The sequence below is a fragment of the Uloborus diversus genome, unplaced genomic scaffold (genome assembly GCF_026930045.1).
Source record: "Uloborus diversus isolate 005 unplaced genomic scaffold, Udiv.v.3.1 scaffold_153, whole genome shotgun sequence".
In the NCBI taxonomy this organism is placed as follows: Eukaryota; Metazoa; Arthropoda; class Arachnida; order Araneae; family Uloboridae; genus Uloborus; species Uloborus diversus.
The window spans coordinates 71,193-94,852 of NW_026558243.1; the positions used below are offsets into that span (position 1 = coordinate 71,193).

At 31.9% G+C, this 23,660-nt stretch overlaps 1 protein-coding gene across 1 annotated transcript in view; it reads right to left on the bottom strand.

The window, feature by feature from the left end:
• Nucleotides 1-299: 299 nt before the first annotated feature.
• LOC129233058 (fructose-2,6-bisphosphatase TIGAR-like) overlaps nt 300-23,660 on the bottom strand; it is a 68,695-nt gene continuing 45,334 nt past the window's right edge. Inside the window, exons 4-6 of the mRNA XM_054867139.1 lie at nt 23,072-23,146; nt 11,072-11,182; nt 300-1,407 (exon numbers count right to left, since the gene is read on the bottom strand). Of these exons, the coding sequence (XP_054723114.1) occupies nt 481-1,407; nt 11,072-11,182; nt 23,072-23,146 (1,113 nt within the window). The 3' untranslated portion in view covers nt 300-480. The remainder of the gene's footprint in view (nt 1,408-11,071; nt 11,183-23,071; nt 23,147-23,660) is intronic.

Consider the following 23,660-nt stretch of genomic DNA (forward strand, 5'->3'; position numbering starts at 1 on the left):
CTACTCATTATGAAATGTATTGTCCTTTCAACATATGGCCACTGGAATTATATTTCTGAAAAATTGATGGTTAAAAGACAAAAAGAACAGTTACACTAATATCATATTGTTACTTTTTCAGCATTAGAAACTGAAATAATAAAAAAAAAAAATCATTAAAAGCATTAGCATGAAGCACACTTCAAATATGAAAGAAAAAGCCAAAGTAACAAGGCTTTCGGTGAGACCACATTAATTTGTACTTTGACAATTGTAGACAATAAATACTAGATTTTATGTGCAATATGAAAAGCTTAAAATATGTGAATGTGCATTAAGTTAAAACTATCATTATGATATTTACAATAAAAAACACACAAAGATTAACATCTTTTTACCAAGTAAGTAACAGTATAAATCTATCAACCTACAACACACCCAATTTTGCAGTCAACTGCATATTTTTGATTACATCCAAGTACTTATTCACAAATGAGGTAATTAAAGTGCAACCTCATTAGGGTTGAGTACATTAGTATTGAGTGTGTTGACAGAATATGATGGTATTAAATGCTGCTTATCATGAATTTGGAGACATATAATTTTTGGATGGCGATCATGCTCTTCCAAAGACACAGTAAATTTCGATAATCCTGCATTTGGGCTGATGCGAAGAGCTTGCTTTTTACCACCAGGCACTGAACACTCCAAATCTTCAACAAAATGGCGAAACAATTCACGAAGCCAACCACCATGACTCACTACAAGAATATTGGCCACAAGGGTAGGACCACTATCTACATCATCACATGAACTACAGACAGATAATCGCCGTTCATGTTGAACATCGCCATCTTGCGAAGAATTAGAAAAGGCAGAAGAAACAATGAAATTCTGATCAACTAAAGGGGACAAAGACACATTAGGGCATTCAATATTAGGCAAGTCACTTGTGCTTGAAATTATTTGTGAACGAATGGTATCATCACTAAACATGATTGAAAATTGTCTATCATCATGATCATATTTTCTACGACAGCAGTAATTGCTTTGGGCCAAATTTTCTTCTTTCTTGACTTTTAGCATAACCTCCTTTTGCTGAGAAATATCGCTTCCATTTTCAATGAAGATATTTTCACTCTTATCAGAACTTTCATGCTCAGGATTTGTACTAAAACTTAAATCTTCCTTTTTTTGTGATTCTGTCACATAAATTTTGCTATTAATTTTGGTTTGGCACTCTACATTTTGAACCATTTCTACTTCACTGCCTTCCCATTTTCTTTTCTGACCCATTGATTTTCCATTTTCTACTGCCCCTTTCATATTAACTCCATTAACAGCAGATTCTTTTACTGCTTCATATTTACTTTTCTCTTTAACCATTTCACATAAATCATGGAAAAAAGAAACTGCTCTTTCATAAACCTAAAATATAAGAACATAAATAAAATAAAAAACATAATGAAGGCATATGCAGTGCTTCAATGACCTCAGTTTGCAGAAGATTTTGGAGCACATAAAATATTATTTTGTAATAGTCTTGGATTAGAAGACATTCACTTTATTTAGGTGTAATTCTATGCAATAATGAACCAATTGGCTGTGGCAATTGAGTCACAGATTTTAATGAAAAGTATTATTAAAGTAAATCATGGACGGCTCAGGTAAAGTATAAAATTAAAAAAAAAAAATGTTGCTCAGTTAATTTAAATAATATATATATATATATATATATATATATATATATATATATATATACACACACACACAACACACACACAGTAAGTGCAGCTTAATGTAATCACTTTGAGACAAATACAAAAATGATAACAGCAACCCAAAAGAATCCACAAGATAAAATGACGATTTTTTTTTTCAATTGAGAAACATTTATTTTACCACTGCAAAATAGAATTATAATGAGTCAACTAAACACAAATGTAAACTATAAATTACTAAATTAGCAGAATGGAAATATCAGAATAACTCCTGATGAAAAAAAAGGAAAAAAAATATTTTTTTTTCAATATTGTTTGAAATGTTTTTGTCCCAGCAAATTGTTTATCAAACCTTCATACTAGTGTTGTTTAAAAAAATCATCAGTAGTGCCTGTATTGCACCAAAAAAAAAGAAAAGAAAAATTAATTTGAATTTTGACATCTTGAATTCAAATTATGTTTTTCGCAATCACGAGTGTGTGTATGTAGGCGTGTGTGTTTGTGTGTGGTGTGTTTGTGTGTAGGGGGTAAGTGTATGTGTGTGTAAGCATGTGTGTGTCTGTGTGCTGGCATAAGTGTGTGGGTAGTTGTGTGTATGAATGTGTGTGTGGGGGGGGAGGTTGTGTATGTGTAGGTGTCTGTATGTATATGAGTGTGTATGTGTTTGTGTATGTGTGCGTATAGGTGTATGGTGTATGTGTGTGTATGCGCGTGTGTGTAGGACATGGATGCAACCTGGGGACGGCTTTCGCTATAGGAGCAGCATCGTGAGGACCCGGTCGATGGTGATGGTGTGGAGGGTGGCGGTGGGAAAATAAAATGATAGCACGCCAAAAACAGTCAAATAAAAGCAATAAGCAATCGTGATTGCTCAAAAAAAATTCTTAGACACGTAGCACACCTCTCATTTCTGTTACAGTTGGAGGATTTTTTATGTAATCAGCATCACTTTCATCTTCATCTTATGCAGCTTCATTGTTTTCTTTTACAATAGAATAAGATGCAACTTAGCATACTTCATCATCACATATAGTTGTAGCCACTTTGATGTTTTCATCTCTGGATATCCATTCAGCCAAGTTATGAGTGATGTATTGCCTGATTCTGGCTGTGCTGCTTCGTCAAATGAGCTAGTTGCACCTTTTTAAGTTTTTGGTTCCATATTATAGAGCAGAAAAAAACATGAAAAACCATAAATATTTTTCAATTATACAAGCTCTGTGAGAAAAGTTATTTATGTTTAAATTTGACTCAAAAAATTGAGCAAGAAAACATGAGGAATTAATATGGCCGCTGCTGTGATGACACTATGCAATATGGCAAGTTTGCTTATAGTAGAAGACCAATGCAGTTTGCATTTTATCTTTGTGGTTTTACTTCTCTCTATTGATCAAACTTTATTACATTTAAATTATCATAGCAGGGACTAAAAATAGTAGTTATAAATATCTACTTGTCACTTCTTGCAAAAATAATGCCCCTGGAAAGATTTATTTTAGTGTTCCAAAGCATACTACCAGGGGTTGGAGTGGTGATCTCAAAATTATCAGGACATAATTGATAAAATTTTAGGACATTTTTAGGACAACAAATACAGCACAACCTCGATATCTTGGGATGAGGGGGGGGGAGAGTTGAGATATCGCACTTTCGAGTTAGCAAGGTTAAAAAAAAATTACACTAGTAACTCTCACAATTACACACATGTACGCTATATGCATTTATATATGCACTATGGGACCACTTTGATTTACGATCAATAAAGTAGTCTTCAATATTTTACTAGATTTGAAATTTTATACATTGTCGAAAGTGCACAGGATGAGATTTTGAAATGAACAATAATTTCAACTTGGTTTTTTCACCTAAAAATTTAAAAATTCTAGTTTTATCTTCAACCAGTAGCTCTTAACATTCAAAACGTTTTCAGCAGCCCTTTTTGTAGGAGTTAAAAAAGCAGAATAATGAAAATGAGGAAAACATTTTCCATTTTCGCTTGAAAACCGACAGACGAAAAATCGAACCCCTTTCCTCAAAGTAGACAACATGTTTGACAAAAATGCATTAAGATTCTAAACTCTGGGGAAAACACAGCACCCCCCTCATACCAACACTCCCCTATTATCTTGCTCCAATCCCCTATTCACAAAATTTTGAAGAAAAGGGAAGAAAAACGTCAAGCAATTGTCCCTGCAACTGGTTTTACTAGAAAAATTGCCAAAGAAAAACAACAATTGAAACTTGCTTCTGTGCAAAATTTTTGAAATATCAAGGGTTTCGAAAAATAAATTTCGAGAAAACTATGGAAAACACACAGGGGTTTTTTTATAGAAAATGCAGGGGAAATTTCTTTTTCGAGACATCAAGGGTTTCGAGATAAGGAGGTTTGAGATATCAAGGTTTGACTGTATCAAATTTTTTTAAAACTTAAATGCAATTTATAAGCTTGATTTTCATAGCGGAAGATAAAACGTTTCAAATTCAATCTTGAAAAGAGCAATAGAATGCATTCAATCTTTTATTCTTTAGGACAGTGACCAGTATGAAGTAAAAATATACATTACATACCAGTAGGATAAATGTATGTCCAACTGCTTCTTTACTTGCCTTGTTGTTGTTGAAAAAATATGCTTAATAAGGAGGGAGTAAAAGTAGGGAACAAGTCCAAAATTTATTACGTACTTTACTTTCATCAGATAATTTGATACATTTTGATCAAATATGCCTGTAAATTACAGATAAATCATTTAAAGATGCAAATGAATAATTGTTTTATACCACAACTAAAGCTAAGAAAACCTCCGCTTACGAAATTTTATCTTGGAGTGAATTTGGAACAAAAGCTTTGAATTGCTTCATCATATCCAATTTGTTTTCAGTAGAAGACAAAGATCATGGAATTTAAAATATAGCTTGATTTTTCAAGCTACTTGTTAATGTCTTATGTCTATCGGATTCAGCATGAGACAATACCAGTGAAAATCCTTGATTATCAGTATTGGAAAGATAATGTACAAACAGAACAAAATGCTTTAAATTCATCCTTTTCTGCACAGCATCATGTGCTGATTTCGCATCTATTTCTGTCTGCTTTTTCCAACCACAAGGAAGAGAATTTTGTATTCTGTGGCATTTTAATAAAATAAATTACCAGTTACATTTTTAAAGCAAAAAGCTAGTGACTTAATTTAAAAATTATAAGTGTAAGAAATAATCTAACTTCACTGAACAGAAACACAAAGCAAACTGACTCTTCGTACTGGAAGAACAAACTAATGCTCAGACTACAACACAAGCACTATAGAAATAAATATTACTTCCCACCTGGAGACAACCCATTTAAATTTTGCTCTAAATACATTTTTTGAACCAAGTGTTTATGTTTGGGTTCTTATTTTGTATCTTTTTTGCAGAGGAGAACTTTGTAACTCTTGAAGCAAGAGTTACAAAGTATAGATAAAAGTTTTATATTGAGCATATGTTTTGGTTAACTGCATCCCTCCCCATCTCAAAAAAAGAAAGAAAAAAGCAGCAGCAGCATAGGTTTTTCTTTCTTTTTTAGAAAAAAATTCTCAGGATCTACGAAGTTTATTTTGTCCTAAAATACAGGCATTTTCATCATGAAAAGTTTCAATTTTAGGTTGAATTTCATTTTGCTACGCAAATAGGGAATAAAATATGAAAATTTTAGGATTTCTAGGACAACTCCTACCCTTGATACTACAAAACACAAAGCATTGATGAATGCAATAAGAAGGGATGAGAAAAAGAACAATAAACTATCAAACAAAGCTCTCATTGGTGTTGTGAGGATCACTTTTCAGCAAGTATACATGTTCATCCTGATTTTCATGTTAAATATGAAGAAATAGTTCTTGTTTTTGTTTTCTTTTGTGGTGTGAAAATAAGAGGAAAAATTTTTAGCAGTAAAAATATCAAATTTGGACTAATTTTTTATGTTATTTAATAGGACAGTTATTAATTTCTAGATTTATAGCAAAGGTAAAGCAATGGTGAATGCACTTAAACATTTAATTGACTTTTATCACTCAATTTAGCAAATTATACAGTTCACTTTTAAAAACCATAGACGTCAATTCATCTGTTTTTATACCTTGTACACTGGCAGCCAAAATTATAAGGATAAAAGAAAACTCATCAAATCTTGGCAGCATTTGGTCAAAGTTATACAAATTTAACAAATGGAAATTAATGGTAAAAGGAACGTTTTTTATTACTTCTATTGGAAATATATAAGAATTTTGTGTTCATAGAATAAAATTATAATTTAGACACCCCTGTTATATGGACAAAATTATAAGAACTATTACATTAATTTGTGTGTTCTATAAAGCAAAATTTGGCTTGTTTTTTGTACTGCACACACACTATATAACAATATTAATGTTTAGTAAGCAATTGGGGACATCACATTCTATTTTTTCAGTCATGTCGCTAGCTACTAAACTTAACGTTAAGTAGCAACAAATAGAGTTTTCTCAAAACTACCGGCAAATAAGAACCACAAAGACAAACAGGTAGGAAACCTGCTGTTTCTGTATGTGTGAAACACATAATAAGACCAGCTTCCTAAAAAAATTAAACATCAAAAGATATTAGAAGGGAATTCAAGTTACAATGCCTTTCTCGAACTTTCACCATGTTTTACAAAAAGAGAAAAAGTTTCATATGAAACTAATGTCATGACCTAATCTTTAAAAAGGTCAGAACAGACTAAGGGTTGAGTGTGCTAAAAATACATTGTTATAGGTAAAATGTGGGATAATGTGATCTTTTCTGATGAGAAAAGTTATTAGAATGGACTCGACTGTTTTTGCTACTTTTGGTATGATCTCTATAAAGGGAAAAAAAATTATCATAGCGTACATTTGGATGCAGCTCAGTAATGGTTTAAGGAACATTCACAAGTGGTATTTGACATGATAGACCAGGATCCCTCGCCCTTTTTCATTACTCATTACTAACAAGCTAATTTTCCGTTAGTAGCTTCTTTTTGTCGAGACGCCCAACATTAGCCAGTATAAAAATTTTGTAAGCGGTAGCTAACGGGGTAATAAGGACATAGTTATAAATATTCAATAACAGCCAAATCAACAAACTGTTTTTTTTAAATATAATTCTCATAATAATTATCTAAATTAGCCGGGGGAAAAATTGTCCAACAAAACGCACGATTTAATCAAAGATGTCCCACTTTTGCAACATGTACTATTTACGAAGTCATGAAATATAATTATTAACCAGCTGAATTTTTTTTTTGGTCAGTTAATATTTATACAATTTAAGACACACATTGTCCTACAAATTATGTGGTATGCTTTTCTGGTCCGACACTCCAAAGTTGTAGTACAAATCCCAAATATAAAAATAATTACTATCAAGTTGAATTTTTGTGAGTAGTTTCATTTCAATGAAATGCCCAACAGTTTCCTTTGCAAAAATGCTCAATTGTGGTAACTAAGAGGAGCAGGTAAATAATATGTTGATTTGATGATAATAAAAAATGTATTAGTAACTGGGGTTTTTTTTTTTTAATTCTCAAAATAATTATTGATATTAGCCGAAAAAATATTTGTCCTACAAAATTCAAGATTTTATCTACGAGGTCCCCCGTTTCTAACATGTATCAATAATGAGGTCATGAAATATAATTACTAACCAGCTGAATTTTATTTGATCAGTTTAATATTTATACGATTTAACACCCACATTGTCCTACAAATTGTGTGGTATGTTTTGCCGATCCTCCAATGTAATTTGAAATTCATACAACTGAAAATAGATTCATTCACTACATTTTACAATCAAAGTTCAGGTATATTGGTACACATGCGCACATAATTGTTAACTGTGTATCAGGTATTTTACGCTGGAGCCGACCATAACCGTGCTAAGTTATTTTATGTTGACCACGTGTTTATCGCGCTGAAATAATTTCAATTACTTTGTGAATTGCTACAAAATAATGGAGTGTTTTTTATGCAATATATTGTGCGACAACCCTTGCTTTCGAGAGAAATGCGAAAAAAATAAAGACATTTTCGCAAGATATTTTTGCTTTCTTGTCGAAATTTTCTATCAGCTCGAAAGAATCAATCACAAATATTGTAATGTTGTACTACCAGAAAATTGGAATGACGACACAATCGGGTATCATTCCTTTTGCTATAAAGAATTTAGAGTGAAATCAAAATATTTATATTATGAAAGGTAACTCGATTGACTATTTTTTAATTTTATTTTTAAAATATATGAAAAATAATTTATTAAGTAGAAATTTTCACACAATTATGTAAAAAAAAATGGAGTATTTCCATGATAAAATTATTGTTTTTTTTTTTAAACAATCACTTTAGTAAGTACATTATACTTTACATATTTTTCTAAAAAAATGGAGCATAATGCATATAGTACAGTAAAATTAGGCCAAAAAGAAAGGCCAAACCCAAATATCCAAAGAAAAATGTTGAAACCTGTTGCAAATTACTTCTTACCCTTCCCAGCAAAAAGGGGTAAAAAATCCCATCACTTTGCTTGTCGGGTTTTGGGGGAAAGGGGGGGGGGCGAAATAATCTTTTTCTTTTAAAATAAAAATAATTTCTATTACTTATAAAGTTGATTTATTTCAATAAATATATTTTCACTTTACGTTCTGTTTCACATAGGAAAACGAAAATAACAATTATTGTAGGACTAGTGATATATACCTGTTTTCTTGTAGGACATTGTTTTATTTGGGTACAAAACACACTAATTTATCACTTGATATTAGTGTCCTACGGTTACTAAAAAAAAAGGGTCCTGTGGTATTGACAACTTTGGAATGTGGGACCAGAAAAGCATACCACGCAATTTGTAGGACAATGTGTGTTAAATTATATAAATATTAACTGACCAAAAAAAATTCAGCTGTTAGTAATAATATTTCATGTCTTCGTAAATAGTACATATTGCAAAAATAGGACATCTTTGATCAAATCGTGCATTTGGACAATTTTTTTTTTCTGCTAATTTAGATAGTTATTATGAGAAACAATCAGTTAGTTATAAATATTTGATAACCGCCAAATCAACAAACTATGTCCTTATTACCCCTGTTAGCTACCACTTACAAAATTTTTGTACTGGCTAACATAGGGAGTCTCAACAAAATGAAGCTACTAACGGAAAATTAGCTTGTTAGTAATGAATAACGAAAAAGGGCAAGGGATCCCGGTCTATGAGTAATCACTTGAAAACGCTTGGCTGGAATTGTGGAGCTGCTGAATTTCGCAATTTTGTGGAGCAACTCCACAAAATGCGGAGTAGTTGGCAACCCTGGAACATTGATGAGAAATAGATTTTTTTAAAGTTAAAATTTAATGTCATACGGGCAAACCAAAATTTTGACCCTAAGACAGACAATTTTTCGTATCAGTTTCATAATAACAAAGTAAAAAATATGATATTAACTCTAAAACCCTTTTAGAGTTAATATCATATGTTTTTTAACAGTGTATGGAAAAAAATTAAATTCAATACTTTAAAGTTTGTTTTACATCAAAACAGAGTAGCATTCAGTTCAAGTTTAGTACCATGTAATATGGAATTCGTGTTATAACAGTCCAAATATTCGGTTTGTCTGCCGAATATGCAGCATATCGAATACTAATCGAATATTTGGTGCATCTCTATGCAGAACACTTCCTGTTGTTTCATTCCTACAAAAAGAGTGCATCGCTATTGCAAACCATAAAATGATACACAGAAAGTTAGTCTTGTCTTGGTTTGCCCTCGTATTTCTGTAGATTGAGGAACAAAAAAGGAGGAAAAATTGAAAGTTTATAAAAAAGCGATAACAATAAATGAAGGCTGATTACAATATCAGACTTTTTTAAACAAGTAGTAATATACAACTGTGTCAGACTTTGTGATTCTGATAGAATCATAACATTAACCATAATCACACTAAGCAGCGCCTACTGCATATATAAGTTAAAAAATAGATCACATTATATTCTCTAGAAAAATCTTGATAAGAATAGTTCAAAGAAAAATTTGATTGGAGCTTTTAATAATTTGAGGCATCGACAAATATCGAAAACTTGCCAATACACTTCAGATTTCAAATTATGTAACTTACTATAGATTATCCCAAAGTTCTAAAATCTTTGTATAATATGAAGTCAAAAAACAAAGCTGATTTTGAATTAACAAACAATTTTAGCTACTTAATTAAAAACACAAAGAATTTTAATGCTATAATTAATCTAAAAAATAAAGATTTCTTTGTGAAATGTGATTACAATAGGCAAATTAATTTAGGACAAAGAGTACAGACAAATGTACTAATCCTATCACTACAAACAATTTGTGCAAATAGAGACTGCTCCTTCTTTACCTGTAGGGTTGTTTATCTTACGTAGCCTAAATTGCCTATAAGAAAAATTCAAGCAATGTCAAATAAATAACCCAAGAGGCAGCAAAGCAATCTCTATTAGTGAATCATACTGCAAATTGAGGTACAATACTTTTGCATAGAGAAAAAAAAGCACAGATAATCCACAACAGCATATAATCTGCACAGCATTAATTTTACATTTCTAATGGATAACCTATAAATAATGTGCAAGAACTTATGGTAATTTCATTAGCTCTTTAATCTTGTCAAAGACGATGCCACATTCCCGGGTTCTATCTCTGGGAAAGCGATAGATGTAAGTTTTAAAAGAATCTAGTAGGAAAGTCATATCTAAGCTAGACTCCTACTGTGTACGTTTATAAACTTTGCTGATCAACTTTTAACTTTCAACTAGGCATCTATGTTAAAATTGTTACATTACTAATAATTTATGAATATAAAATAAAACAGGAATATTATGTTATTTACATTACATAAACGATATATTATTATGCTACATAAATATAGTATATTACTTTTGACTGTTTTCAATAATAAATGAGTAATATTAATATGATTAATACATATAATTTTTATATTACAAATCTTATACTTCAAAAAACAAATATCAAAGTATCATGATATTTTCAAAATAAAAATCGATATTTATTTTGATTTCAAAATATGTATCAAAATAAATATATAGTGACATATGTTGGCAAACCCTGATGCAAGTGCTATTGATCTTAAAGCTATTGCATACAGTAGTATTGTTTTTTACCTATTTTGAGGATTATCCGCAAATTCGCTTGGTTACCGTACCACCCCATTCTGTGGATAAATTTGGAGTTAACTGCAGGAGGATGTAACAAAAAAAAAAAAGTTTTGCTGCAGTTCGGTGCAGCCATAGAAGCATTGCATGAGACAAAAACCAAGTACATTAATATTTTAAGAAGTATATGAAATAAACCTGTTGTATAGTTTCTCCACCAGGAGGAGTATAGTGACCAGTGTTCAGCTTTGATTTTTCTGCAGCATCTTTCAAGTACTTAAAGCTTTTGCCTTCAACAATTCCAAATTTCTAAAATATAAAAAAGAAAAATAAATACATAAATAACACTAACAATAAGTAGCATGATAATGAGTAAGACCTGGTTATCAAAAATTTTATTGTATACTAGATTATTTGAAGCTAGTTTGAAACAAAAAACAGCACATAGAAAATAAATTCAGCTAAGATAACAAAGTACTGAAAATGAGAACTACCACAAATCTCACTACAGACTCTTAAAAAACTATTACATACATCACTCCCAAAATGCTCAACAATGAAGATCAACATTGTGACTTGACCTGGAACAAAATTCTTGGATACATTTACTGGGATCAAAGTGAATGTTCCTTAATTAGATCTGGCCTTTTTACAAAGGTGTCTTTAAAGGAGATACTATTTGTTTTAAAACAAATAATTGGGTGTAAAATCAGGGTTCATACTCTATTTGGATAAAAAAATTCCATGACTTTTCCAAGACTTTTTCATGACTTCATAAAAATTTTCATGACCTTATCACACGAAGAGAATAGTACCATTTAATGTCAACCTTGCCCATTTTCGGAAATGGGCTTTAGAATAACTTTTACGTGAATACCACTACCTCATTGGAGCACTTACTTGTGAATGAAAAAAATGAATGAATTCTTTGTTTAATTTTACGCATTGTCTCACTTGCTTAAGTATTATCGTAAGGTTTTGGAAACCATACAATTAATTCAGTAGGCATGCCATCAAATACCATATCATTTTAAGTGAAGGATCCGAGTTATCCCACTTCCACCTATCACAGAAATTGTGGTAGTCTCCCACCATCGGAATTGAAAATTGTCGTTGTCCAATCGAATTCTTCGAATTAGCCATCATACACCGATGGAAACAAAGTTCTCTGATTATTTTTCAATCATCTACAATACTGTGGTTTTGCACACTGGTTGCTTTGAGAATCTAAAAAATATAATACTGGAGGTTGCAGAAGATCGAAACATCATCAGAGAACTTGGTTTACGCCGGAGTAAGGCGACAAATTTGAAGAATTCTACTGGACAACAAAAGTATACAATTCCAGATTTAAATTTCCAAGCTGAGCGATTACCATGAACTCATCGATTAGCAGAAGTGGGAAAACTCGGCTCCACCTTTTGAAAAGGAAATTTCAGAAAAAACTTTGAAGGAAACGGTGCTTGATGGTGTACCTACAGAATTGTATGGTTTTCAAAACCTCACGTCATACTAAAGCAGTGAGACAATGGGTAAAACTAGACAAGAGAAGAGTCAGATACAGTTTATTGTGTAACCAAGAGGGATGAATTTATTTGAGCCAGATTAGAATCCAGAAATCTTACGCCACATGACTAAGGTCGAACATTGTCAAAAGTCAAGACAATAGTTCAACTTGCCTGTCAACCTCCTTATTGTAGTCAATGTAATTACAGTTTGAGGGCTCAAAAACCATTCAAATTTATTTAGCAACTTCTTTTGTTTGGCGATGTGCTTTACATGGGCTGTTGCAAGATACATTTATATTTTCAAATTTTTATATTTGAAAATAGTGGCAAACCAACTTTTTTGTACTAGATAAGAAATGCTTTTAATATTTATTCTTTAGGTATCTATGTGAGGATTATTGAAAATTAAAACAAATTTTTACAAATAATAACTTGTAACACTTTTCCTCAAAGTATGGCAACATCACGATGCGATTCAATTTTGGAGCTATATTGGTCAAATTCAAAGCAAGTATGGAACTTCAAACTATAGTTTACAATGAAAACTATCTTATGCGGTTCGTAATCTACACAAAAAACTTACTCTCAAGTGATATTACATCAAATTTTAATACTCTATGAAATTATCATTTTTTCCAGTTTTTATTCAATAATAGTCAACCTCAAGGAGCGTGCGGAATCTCAAGATATTTTTTGCTATCAAAATCCTTTTGCATGACCAAATATCTCTACAAAAGGCAACTATTACTTAGCATTTATCAGATTTTGATTTTTTTCTCTCCATCTTATTATACATGCACTAATGTATTGGGAATGGTGCTAACTGTTGACTTCGTTGACAATTTCCCTCATTTGCATATTGTTGCCTCAGAGCAATACTAAGACATCTAATCCTAGGAATAACTATAAGATATCTTACTGTTGCTCTGAGGTGACGATATGCTTCTGTTATGGTATATGGCGTTATTCTTGAAAATAACTCAGTTTTCTGCACAGCAACATTTCTCATGATGAAAACATCCAACCATTAATGCTTCCCTGCAAAAATGAGCGTGAACCACCAAACAGAGTTTACATTTTTGATTTAGCATACATGCATTGCTTTAAACTTATATTATTGGGAGATTTTTAAATTCTTTTTGTGCCACCTCAACATGTGGAGTTTTTTCATGCATAAAAACAGGTAAGTACAATCAGTGTTCACACTGAACTATCCGTAGCTAGGTATTCCATTAATGGAAAAATTAAAGAAGAAAAAGAAAAGGACAAAAGGTCAAAATGCTTACTTTTTACATGTAATAAGTTAAGAAGGGCGAAAAAAACAGCATTTATTACTGTATAGCACATTTTTCTTCTTACTCATATCTGTTTAATGTTTGATTTTTAAAGCTAAAACTGAAAGGAAAACTTTGTCTTTAAACCCTAGAGTGAAAATATGAAAAACCTAGAATACTCTTGAGTACAACCACCCTTTACTTCTATCAAGGAAGCCTTTTTTTCTGTAACCCCAACTTGAATGCAAGCTAGATTAATGCATATTAGAAATGTACAGTAATTTGAATATTTAAACATTAATGTTTAAGCATGCATTGGATACAAGCCTTTTTACCTTAATTTTAACCCATTAAAATCATTTTAAGATCCGTTAATTACTCATGCTGGTCATTCTTCAAAAAGTGTAAATTTTCTGTCACATGCCTTTTAGTGTAAAAACTTTAAGGAACAATTCATTTAACATTGCTTTTTAATTTCATCAAAAATATGTCGATTTAAACCTGCCAACAATTTAACAATTTTTTTTATTTTAAAACATGTGAATTTTCACTTCTCTGGCATGTAACACACCTGGTGTGACTGTTTATGTTACTTAATGTAACTTGTTTTATTCCTTTCACAAGTGTCTCAAATACTACTAATTGTTTAAGATTATACATATTGTGTTTTAGTTCGTTTTAGTAGGACAAGTAATCATGTCACACAATAAATTCTCACCTCAGTTAACTCAACAAAAAACGCCATTTCTCATTAACACGTGACAGTAATGACAACACATTTTATTTTCCATGATACAAGGGAGCCCCCTTATTTTTTTCAGTCATAAAGAAGTTGTGATGTTTCTATCGAAAAACAAGAAGATAGATTTTGTTTGAAAAACTAAGAGTGGATATTGCGATATCTCACTTCCGTGAATTTGAATTTCAGAGATGTAAATTAATGTAAAAAAAAGTGAACATGTTTTAAATATGTTTAACATGTGCAGATTGTAGCAACAAAGAAAAAAATATTTCCCTGAAAAATGTATCCATTAGGCCTATATTATTGGAAAGTTCCTCACCTCTGTGACAGACCTTATCAATGTCATTATATATGAGGTGAAAATAAATGATGCAGGGAAAATACATCAACATTAGGCATTTTTATCAAAATTATAAATTGCCAGTATATTCTCAAATTTACTAAATACTATTTTTAACACACATTTGAATTAAAGAATAACTAAAAAATAAGTCATACTTTAATTAAGAGAGCTTAATATTAGATTCCCACTAATCATTTAAATAGCTCATTGTTTGCACAATTAACAAAATTACTACTTTGATAGTAAATTAGCCTTTATTTTTAAACATTAAGAGTTTTTTCTTTTTTTTATTTCAGTAAACAAAGCATTTTTCTTTTCTTTTAAATTTATGAGTAAAATGATTGGAACTTAACTGGGCCATTGTTTATGTTTACTTCTAGTAGGTAACACTTTCATGTAAGAATGAAAAAAAAAAAAAAAACGTTTTGAAATATTTACGTTCAAAAGTTAATTTTCTAGAGAATGACCCATATCATATTTAAAATCTGAGAGTAAAAGTTAGACAACTGTAGTTATTTCAGGGTTTATACTAATTTTTAAAAGTGAAATTTAAGGACTTTCTAAGGACTCTTAAAAAAATTTTAAAGACGCATCAAAAATAGATAACTTTAGGTACACCACTTCAAAGTTTTCCAGTGGGCAAATCGCTTTATACATATTATATATACACATGCACAAATGCATAACATGTAGATTCCAAAGTGCAGGGAGAGGTGCAATTGACTGTGATGATCCATTATGAGTGAATTATATTTTAAAATGAGAGAAAAAAAAAACTGAAAATCATGCAGAAAATGGATGATATCAAAACAGTCCCTAGAGTCCATGACATTCCAAAATTCAACAAAAAATGGTTAATTTACCAGTTTCAAATACGATATTTTTACCCTATTAATTATGTTTGAAATAATTGGACATCAATACATTGCACATATTGTTCTAAAAGCATAGTTTTTTTTCTCAAATTTCAGTTTCAAAAAAGTTCAAAAAAATGGGGATAGCTGTAGAAAATTAGTAGTATATTAAAGCATTACTTTTTAGTTTTTTTTTAGCAAACATTATTGGAGCGAGGCAAATTGAAGGAAAAGAACTAAAATCTCTTTTTAAGATAAAACTATTAAATAACTTAAACTACGGTTTTGTTATAGCTTTTCGTTTGTTACTAACATACCATTTTGTACAAATTTGCTGTATTGCACCATTTTATGCCAGTTTCATTACTTCTATACAAATGTGATTTTAAAGAGAGGCAGCCATTTCTAACCCCTATAGAAATCATGAAATTCTAAAACATTTTACAGGCTGTAAAGCTTAAAACCTTTAGAGATTCATCATCAGAGACCATGCCAAGTTTCAATACAATCCAAGATTAGGAGTTGGATCATTTTTTAAATTTACTTTTCATTTTTTCTAAAATAAATTTAAGAAATAAAAATATTATTGAAATAATGAATAAAATAAGCAGATATAAAGTAACATAAGGTGAAAAAACCTTCCAACAACAAAAATGATTGAAATATTTTCAGATTGCCTAAAGATTGAAATCTTAAACAAGGCAGGAAATTTTTTGGCCAAACACATGTTTGACGTCTTTCACATGTTTACCAAGCATACCATTTTGATAGATATCACGGAGGATGAAGATTTTAGGGGGAAAAGAGAAAAATAAGAAAACTAGTTAATCACGTTAAAAACAACTTTTTGACATTAAAAACCAAACCCTGGCTGTGAGCAACTATTACCCTTATAGCACCATGACCAAAATAAGACGCTTTTGTGACCCTCGTGTGCGTCACAAGTGAAGTTGTCGACAGGTGGCTGCAACTTGGGAATATCAGTTTGTGGCGAACATACACAGTGTGACGACACTTGACAACAAAATTGCAACCCGGGTCACCCAACGCCCGTTCCGTGACCATGCACAGTAGTCACAGCAACTGTTGCGACCCGTCTGTGACCTACGTGTGAAGTTGCAGCAATGTTGTGACGCTTTTGTAACCCTCACATGCGTCACAAGCGATTTCGCAAACAGGTAACCTCAACTTGCGAATGTCAGTTTGCGGTGATGTACACAGTGTGACGTTGCAGTGACGACAATACTGCAACCCATGTAACTGAGTGCCGGTTTCCCGACTCACATTGAAGTCACAGCGACCGTTGCGACTCTGCTATGACCTTCATGTGAAGTTGCAGCAACATTTATTCATTTAATTTAAAAAAAAATTAAATTAAAAAGAGGGCTTTACATGCATTTGAAATCACTGATAGTTGAGCTTAACAGATTAAGTCCACACTTTAAACCATTACACTAGGGAACCCATCTTCCCACACCGGGGATCGAACCGTGCCGCCCGAGTATAAGCCAAGAATCCTAACCACTAGACCAGCTGGGAGTTGTAGGAAACAGAGGAACAAGATATGAGGTGCTGACTTTCACGAGGCAGTTACATTAATTAGTCGCATCTACGTCACGGTAACCACCCTTGTAAGTCACAATACAGCTTTACCGCGATGTCATAGAAAGGTCACAAGAAAATTGACCTTCCTGGCACAGAAGTCACGCAAGTTAGTCGCATCCACAATGATGTGGCTACTCCTGTACACAATACCTCAACGTCATTGAAAGGTTGCATGAAACTCACTGTGACTGCGTTTAAAGTCGTAAATCCATCACCATGCAAGTGACTGCACAACTGTTGGATTTTAAAGCTACCACAACAATTAGTGGTAATGAAATAGTCGTAGGTGAAAAAATATGAATTGTTTTAAATTGTTTTGCTGGAAGAAAAAGAAAATAATTTAAAAATAGATGTAAATAAATTCTTAAAAATTCTGTTGGGAAGAGAAACTATTTTAATAATTGTTGTGATAACAAAAAAAAAAAAAATAATAAGAGCCGTTTCTATGAGCAGATGTCCCTTATAACAGTAAGGGGACCACAGGTCAAAAACCTTGACTAGGCAAATCAAACCGTACAGAATAACAATGAAGAATGTTTTTCAGTGAATGGAAAAGTTTGCGATGCTTGACAAAAATAAATTTCAGAAAGTAATATAGGGGTGAAACGCGTTACCAATAAATGTGATACCAAAAAAAAGAAGAGAAAAGAAAAAGGTCCAGAGTGGGATTCGATTGTACTATCTCTGGAGCACAAGATCGCGCCTTAACTAACTAGGCTAGCGGCGGCTGGTCAAGAGACTGACATTTTAAACTCATAGGGCGCCTAGGAGACTCCATGGCAACTTTAAATCAATTTTTCTCATAATTTTCTGAGTATTGAGTCTTATTACTTTAACTAACGTAAGGTACTAGCGGTCCTCTTTTGTTGGCCTAGAGCCATTAATTTTTTTTGTTCTTGGAGAAATTCCTAAAGTTTTAGAAGGTTTATAAAAATTTCCAAAACTTACTTCCTTCTTTTTTCGAACTTAGAATGTCATCCCGTTATTTTACCGGCGCACAAATTGTTCCCCAGAGTCAATATTCCCTGCATGCGTTTGTTGACCCACCACGATGATGTGACGTCATTGTAAAGATGTTGAGTAGATTTTTGCTGTTTGCATATGGGAAACAATTTACTGGAACTTTAATGATACTATTTTAAGAAATGTTTCCTACTGATATTTTTGGGGGGATTTTTTTATTCAGTTGTTGGGGAATGTGAATTTTTATTTACACTTGTTAATATTTTAATGTTTTGACATATTTATTGTTCAATAAAATGTTTATTTAATTGTTAAATATGTGTCTGTATGTCCTTTCTTCCCGAGCAGATCATTCCACAAATTTTCAGTTGGGTTTTGCTTGCTTAAAACCTGCTTTTATTTCTTTGAACTTCGGGTTTTGATTGAGTTATCAGATTGAATTCCCAACATCTTTCACCACAAGAAAAATTGACGCAAATCTCCGACCCCACGGTCATGCCGTCTCCTTGTCAGCCGTGACATGTTGCACTATTAGGGTACTTACACTAGTGCTATTCCGTTAGTCTCTTGCCTCATGGCTGCCCGATGTCCGAGTTCAAAGGAATATATGCTCGTTTCGTCACCCCAGAGGCGGAAATGCAGCAGGTTTATCAGTTGCACTTTGTTGATGGGTTAAATTATGCAATATTAGGTTATTTGTTTGCTCGTGAGTTGCTTTCTAGTGAAAATCTAACAAATTTTGGCTATTGCTAAATACCCTACATTCCATATGAGAAGTAATTTATCAAAAGGGAACAAATCCACTGTTAAAAAAATTCATTTTATGACATTTTCTAAATCTTTCAAATGACCTTCATCAAATCACCTACTCTCAAAAAGTCCAAACGTGGAAAATCCTATGTTGTTTAAGGGTAAAGTGCAACTTTTTGATCAAAAGGTAACAAATCCATCCCCTGCATGTTTTATTTTGAACAAAGGAGGACGTATCTTGAAAGAATCTGTAGTACGGAGACTTTTAGATCCAAAGGAACACTTGTCAAAAATCCTAAAATTTTAATCCACTACTTTTAGGTGCATGTACTTCAATAAGAGAATATGAGAAGGTGAAATATTCGAGTTTTGGTGAAATTGGAATTTTCAACATTCATGTTTTGGTTCAAAATGCATATATCTAAAATTAAAATGGCGATATCTCCTTGTTTTTTTTACTCAAACATTTCTTACTCTGGGCCATGAGTAGTTGTGCTTTTGTGCTCAATTCTGTACCCAGAAAAGCTGATAAAACTATTTTGCGCTTACTCCACAATTCATTTTTCTCACATCCTGAACATTTTCGGAAAATGGATATGTTCCCTTTTGATAAATTAGTCCTCATACATTAGCAATTGCATATTAGGGTATTTAGTACATCTTAAGCTTTTCATATTTAAAAAGTATCACTTTAATACTAGAATTACAACGATCTTTGTATACCTAGAATTACGGCCGGGGTCATTTTGACCCTTTGAAAAGAAATCTGCTTAGTTACCTACATAATGTTATATATTTGCAAAAAAATTAGTTTAAAATAAACATATTTATACAGTGGAAAACTTTTAACACGAAGCTTAAGGAAGCAAAATATTTCATGCTAAAAGATTTGTATTAAATTGCACAGTATACTGTCCATGTATTTTTTTTTTCTTTTTCGTCAAAGTGGTCAGAACGACACCTGCCAAAACTTCTAGGTTTAGGTTCCTTTAGTAAAGGTTTTAAAACAAATACCATTTTCTTGAATACTTTATATTATTACACAGCACAATGATTTAGGAAAAGCCATGGAAGGATTACGCTACTAATAAAAATACGGAGGAATAGTTAGCAAAAAAAGTTTGCTTCGACCCCACCCATAATTCTAGTGTTAAAGTAATATTTTCTCTGACAAATTAATATCAGAGAAAAATGTATCGTTACGGGTATAGTTTACATGCTCTTTTGATAGCAGGGCAGTTCCATGTCAGATCAATCACCTTCTTGACCTCACCATTTCTGATTTCAATGATATTTGATGTGAGTGACATGCATGACAAGATAAGTAATCCTGCGAATTTTTAGAATTCTACTTTAAAATTTTATGAAATACAGGGCTGTTAAAAAACTGAAAAAGAGCGAAAAAGAAACGAAAAGTTGTGACATTCAAATGACTGCAACTTCTCTCCTTAGTAGAATAAAAATTAAAAAACCATTATAAAGCTAAAGAATAGAGCTTTCTATTGATATAAAACATGACTTGCTTGTGACAAATTTAAGCTTCAAGGTCATTCACCGTGACTCTTGACCTTGAATATCTCAAAACATGCCTCTTAAATTTCTTCATAAAAAAAAATTATAGCTGTAGCATTATTCTTTTGCCACACCAAAATTTAGACTGGGATCGCAATCGCAACATACTGAAAAAAAAAAAAATCAGGAATGTTAGTATGTTTTGCATTGTGCAATTCCAGATGTCAGGTCAGTCACCTTCTTGACCTTCTCATCCTTTTCGATTTTCATGAAATTTCGTGTTCAAGGACACATGACAAAATAAGTAATTCTGCCAATTTTCAGAATTCTACTTCAAAACTTTTACGAAATACAGGGCTGTTAAAAACGTTAAAAGCGCGAAATAAACGGAAAGTTGTGACATACAAATGACTAACATCTATCGAAATTTGTCGAATAAAAATTGAAAAATCACTGTAAAGTTAAAGAATAGAGCTTTCTATTGGTATAAAACGTGGCTTTCTCATGACAGGTTTAAGTTTCAAGTTCATTCACCATGACTTTTGACCTTGAATATCTCAAAACAAAAACCCTTAGAATTTCTCCAAAAAAAAATATAATATAGCTCAAAAACATTTCTTCTACTACACCAAAACTTAGGCTGGGATCGCAATGGCAAGGTACTGCAAAAAAATCCTAATTTACATATTTTTGTTACATGTTTTACATTAATTCTGTTCTAACAGTTTTATTTTTTTGGGTGCATTCTTCAAAAGTATGCATATTTTGACAAATCAACAGGTTTCTTCACTAAGATCTAGAATATGACAGAACTTTTATTTGATAACCATAATTTTTATCTGTAATTAGCAACAAATCTTGGAAATAAAAAACAGCAACTTTTAGCCTATGACAAAGCTTACCGTATAATGGCAGAGTTTTGTTCAACAACCAATGTTTGAAATTCTATCCCAAAATTAATAAAAATATTTGTTAAAGTACCAAGGGACCGGCTAAGAGCTTCAAGTCATCAACAGTTCGAGTTACAGGAAGATGTATGTAAATATTCCCGAGTTTTTTTTGCAGTGCGTTGACATTGAAATCCCAGCCTAATTTTTAGAAGACAAGTGTTAGAGCTATAATATGTATATTTTTAACACTAGAAAGACGGAGGGGCCTGTGTGGCCCCTCGAGTAGTTTGTTGTTTAATAACTCGGATAATATCTAACGGAACTTAATGGAATTTTCTGACTTTTCGTTATATGACACTATTTGAATGCTTGTTTAATCATTTAATCATTCGCCTCATAGTACTGTTAATATTGATCCTTATACCTAGAAATACGGGAGGGGCCACAGTGGTCCCTAAGCATTTTGACAATTAAAAAATTTATTTTTTTCCTTTCTCCTAATTGTTGTAGCATAAAAAAATGCCATTCACTCTAGTTTAACCTGTAACTTCCTCTTTATGCAGCCGATTGGATATCCAAATGCTATAAACAGTACCGACTGCTTACCATCCTAACGGTGGCCATTGCTCTTAGAAAGGAAAACTAATTCAACCTTTTGCCCAGTATAGAGAGAAAAACTAAAAATAATTAAATACTAAGTTTTTATTTAGTCATGAAAGAAGGTGTATCAGGCATGTGGACTCCCTCAGGAAGAATTTTTAAAAGAATTCACTCCAAAAATGGGTAGGGGCCACACTGGCCCCTTCAGTCTTTCTAGGTATACAGAAAATGTCAGTCGTTCTAGTGTTAAAGAAATACTAAGGTGGCGTGTTTTGAGACATTTAAGGCAGAAATTCACGGTGACCCTTGAAACATAAATCTGTCATGAGAAAGCCATGTTTTATACCAACAGAAAGCTCTATTTTTTAACTTTACAGTGGTTTTAAATTTTTATTCTACTGTAATTAGGATAGAAGTTACAGTCATTTGCATGTCACAACTTTCCGTTTATTTCACAATTTTAACGTTTTTAACAACTCTGTATTTCGTAAAATTTTTGAAGTAGAATTCTGAAAATTGACAGGATTACTTTTTTTTCATATATGTAATTTACGCGAAATTTCATTAAATTGAAAAGGATGAGGAGGTCAAGAAGGTGACGGACCTGACATATGGAATTGCCAAATGCGAAACATGTGAACATTCTTGATTTTTTTTCAGAACCGTGCCATTGCGATCCCAGTCTAAGTTTTGGTGTGGGGGAAGAATAGTGTTAGAGCTATAAAATATATTTTTTTGAAAAAATTCCAAGGAGGCATGTTTTGAGACATTCAAGGTCAAAAGTCACGGTGAATGACCTTGAAACTTAAACTTGTCATAAGAAAGTCATGTTTTATATCAATAGAAAGCTCTATTCTTTAGCTTTATAATGGTTTTTTAATTTTTATTCTACTATAATTAGGAGAGAAGTTACAGTCAATTGAATGTCAAAACTTCTCATTTTTTTTCGCACTTTCACTTTTTTAACAGCCCTGTATTTCGTAAAATTTTTTAAGTAGAATTTTAAAAATTGGCAGGATTACTTATCTCGTCATATGTGTCCTTTACACCAATTGTCATTAAAATCAGAGATGGTGAGGTCAAAAAATTATTTTTTTTTTGATTGGTTTGACATAGAATTACGCAGCATCATATGATATGCATTAGATATTACTTACCCTTTCTCTTAGTCTTCTATCATGCAACAGTGCTGCTTTGAATGATTTGTTCTGTCGTATGATACTTTCTGCAGTCTACAAAGCAAACAATGTTTTTAGGAAAATAAAACTGCTTTCAGTACATAGCAATGATACTATATATATGTAGATATATATTTAAATGCTCATTTTTCTGTTAAAAATAGGTATCAATTATAATAAAAATTTGCTTGACTATCTGGAACAGTGAATATAAGATGTCTAGAAATACAAATAAATTAATACAAAAGTGATCACCAGTGACAGGCTCTATGTTTGGCTGGGAAGGTTATCAACACTTTATCAAACCCCAAACAAAATCCAGAACCTTTTTAACCACCTCACGGCAAGTACGTATTTTTTTTTAAAAATGAAGGGGTCATTAAAAAGCAAATATATGTAGAAATTTGAATGAAATTTTTCATGAAGACAATACTTAATCTTTGCAGAACAAAATAAAAGATGCATGTCTTAATTGTTCTAAAAGTGTAAAATTACAAACAGAGAAGAAATTTTGCAGATAATCCAAGGTGGTGTGAACCCCAATTACTTAAAATTCTATTCTAATACT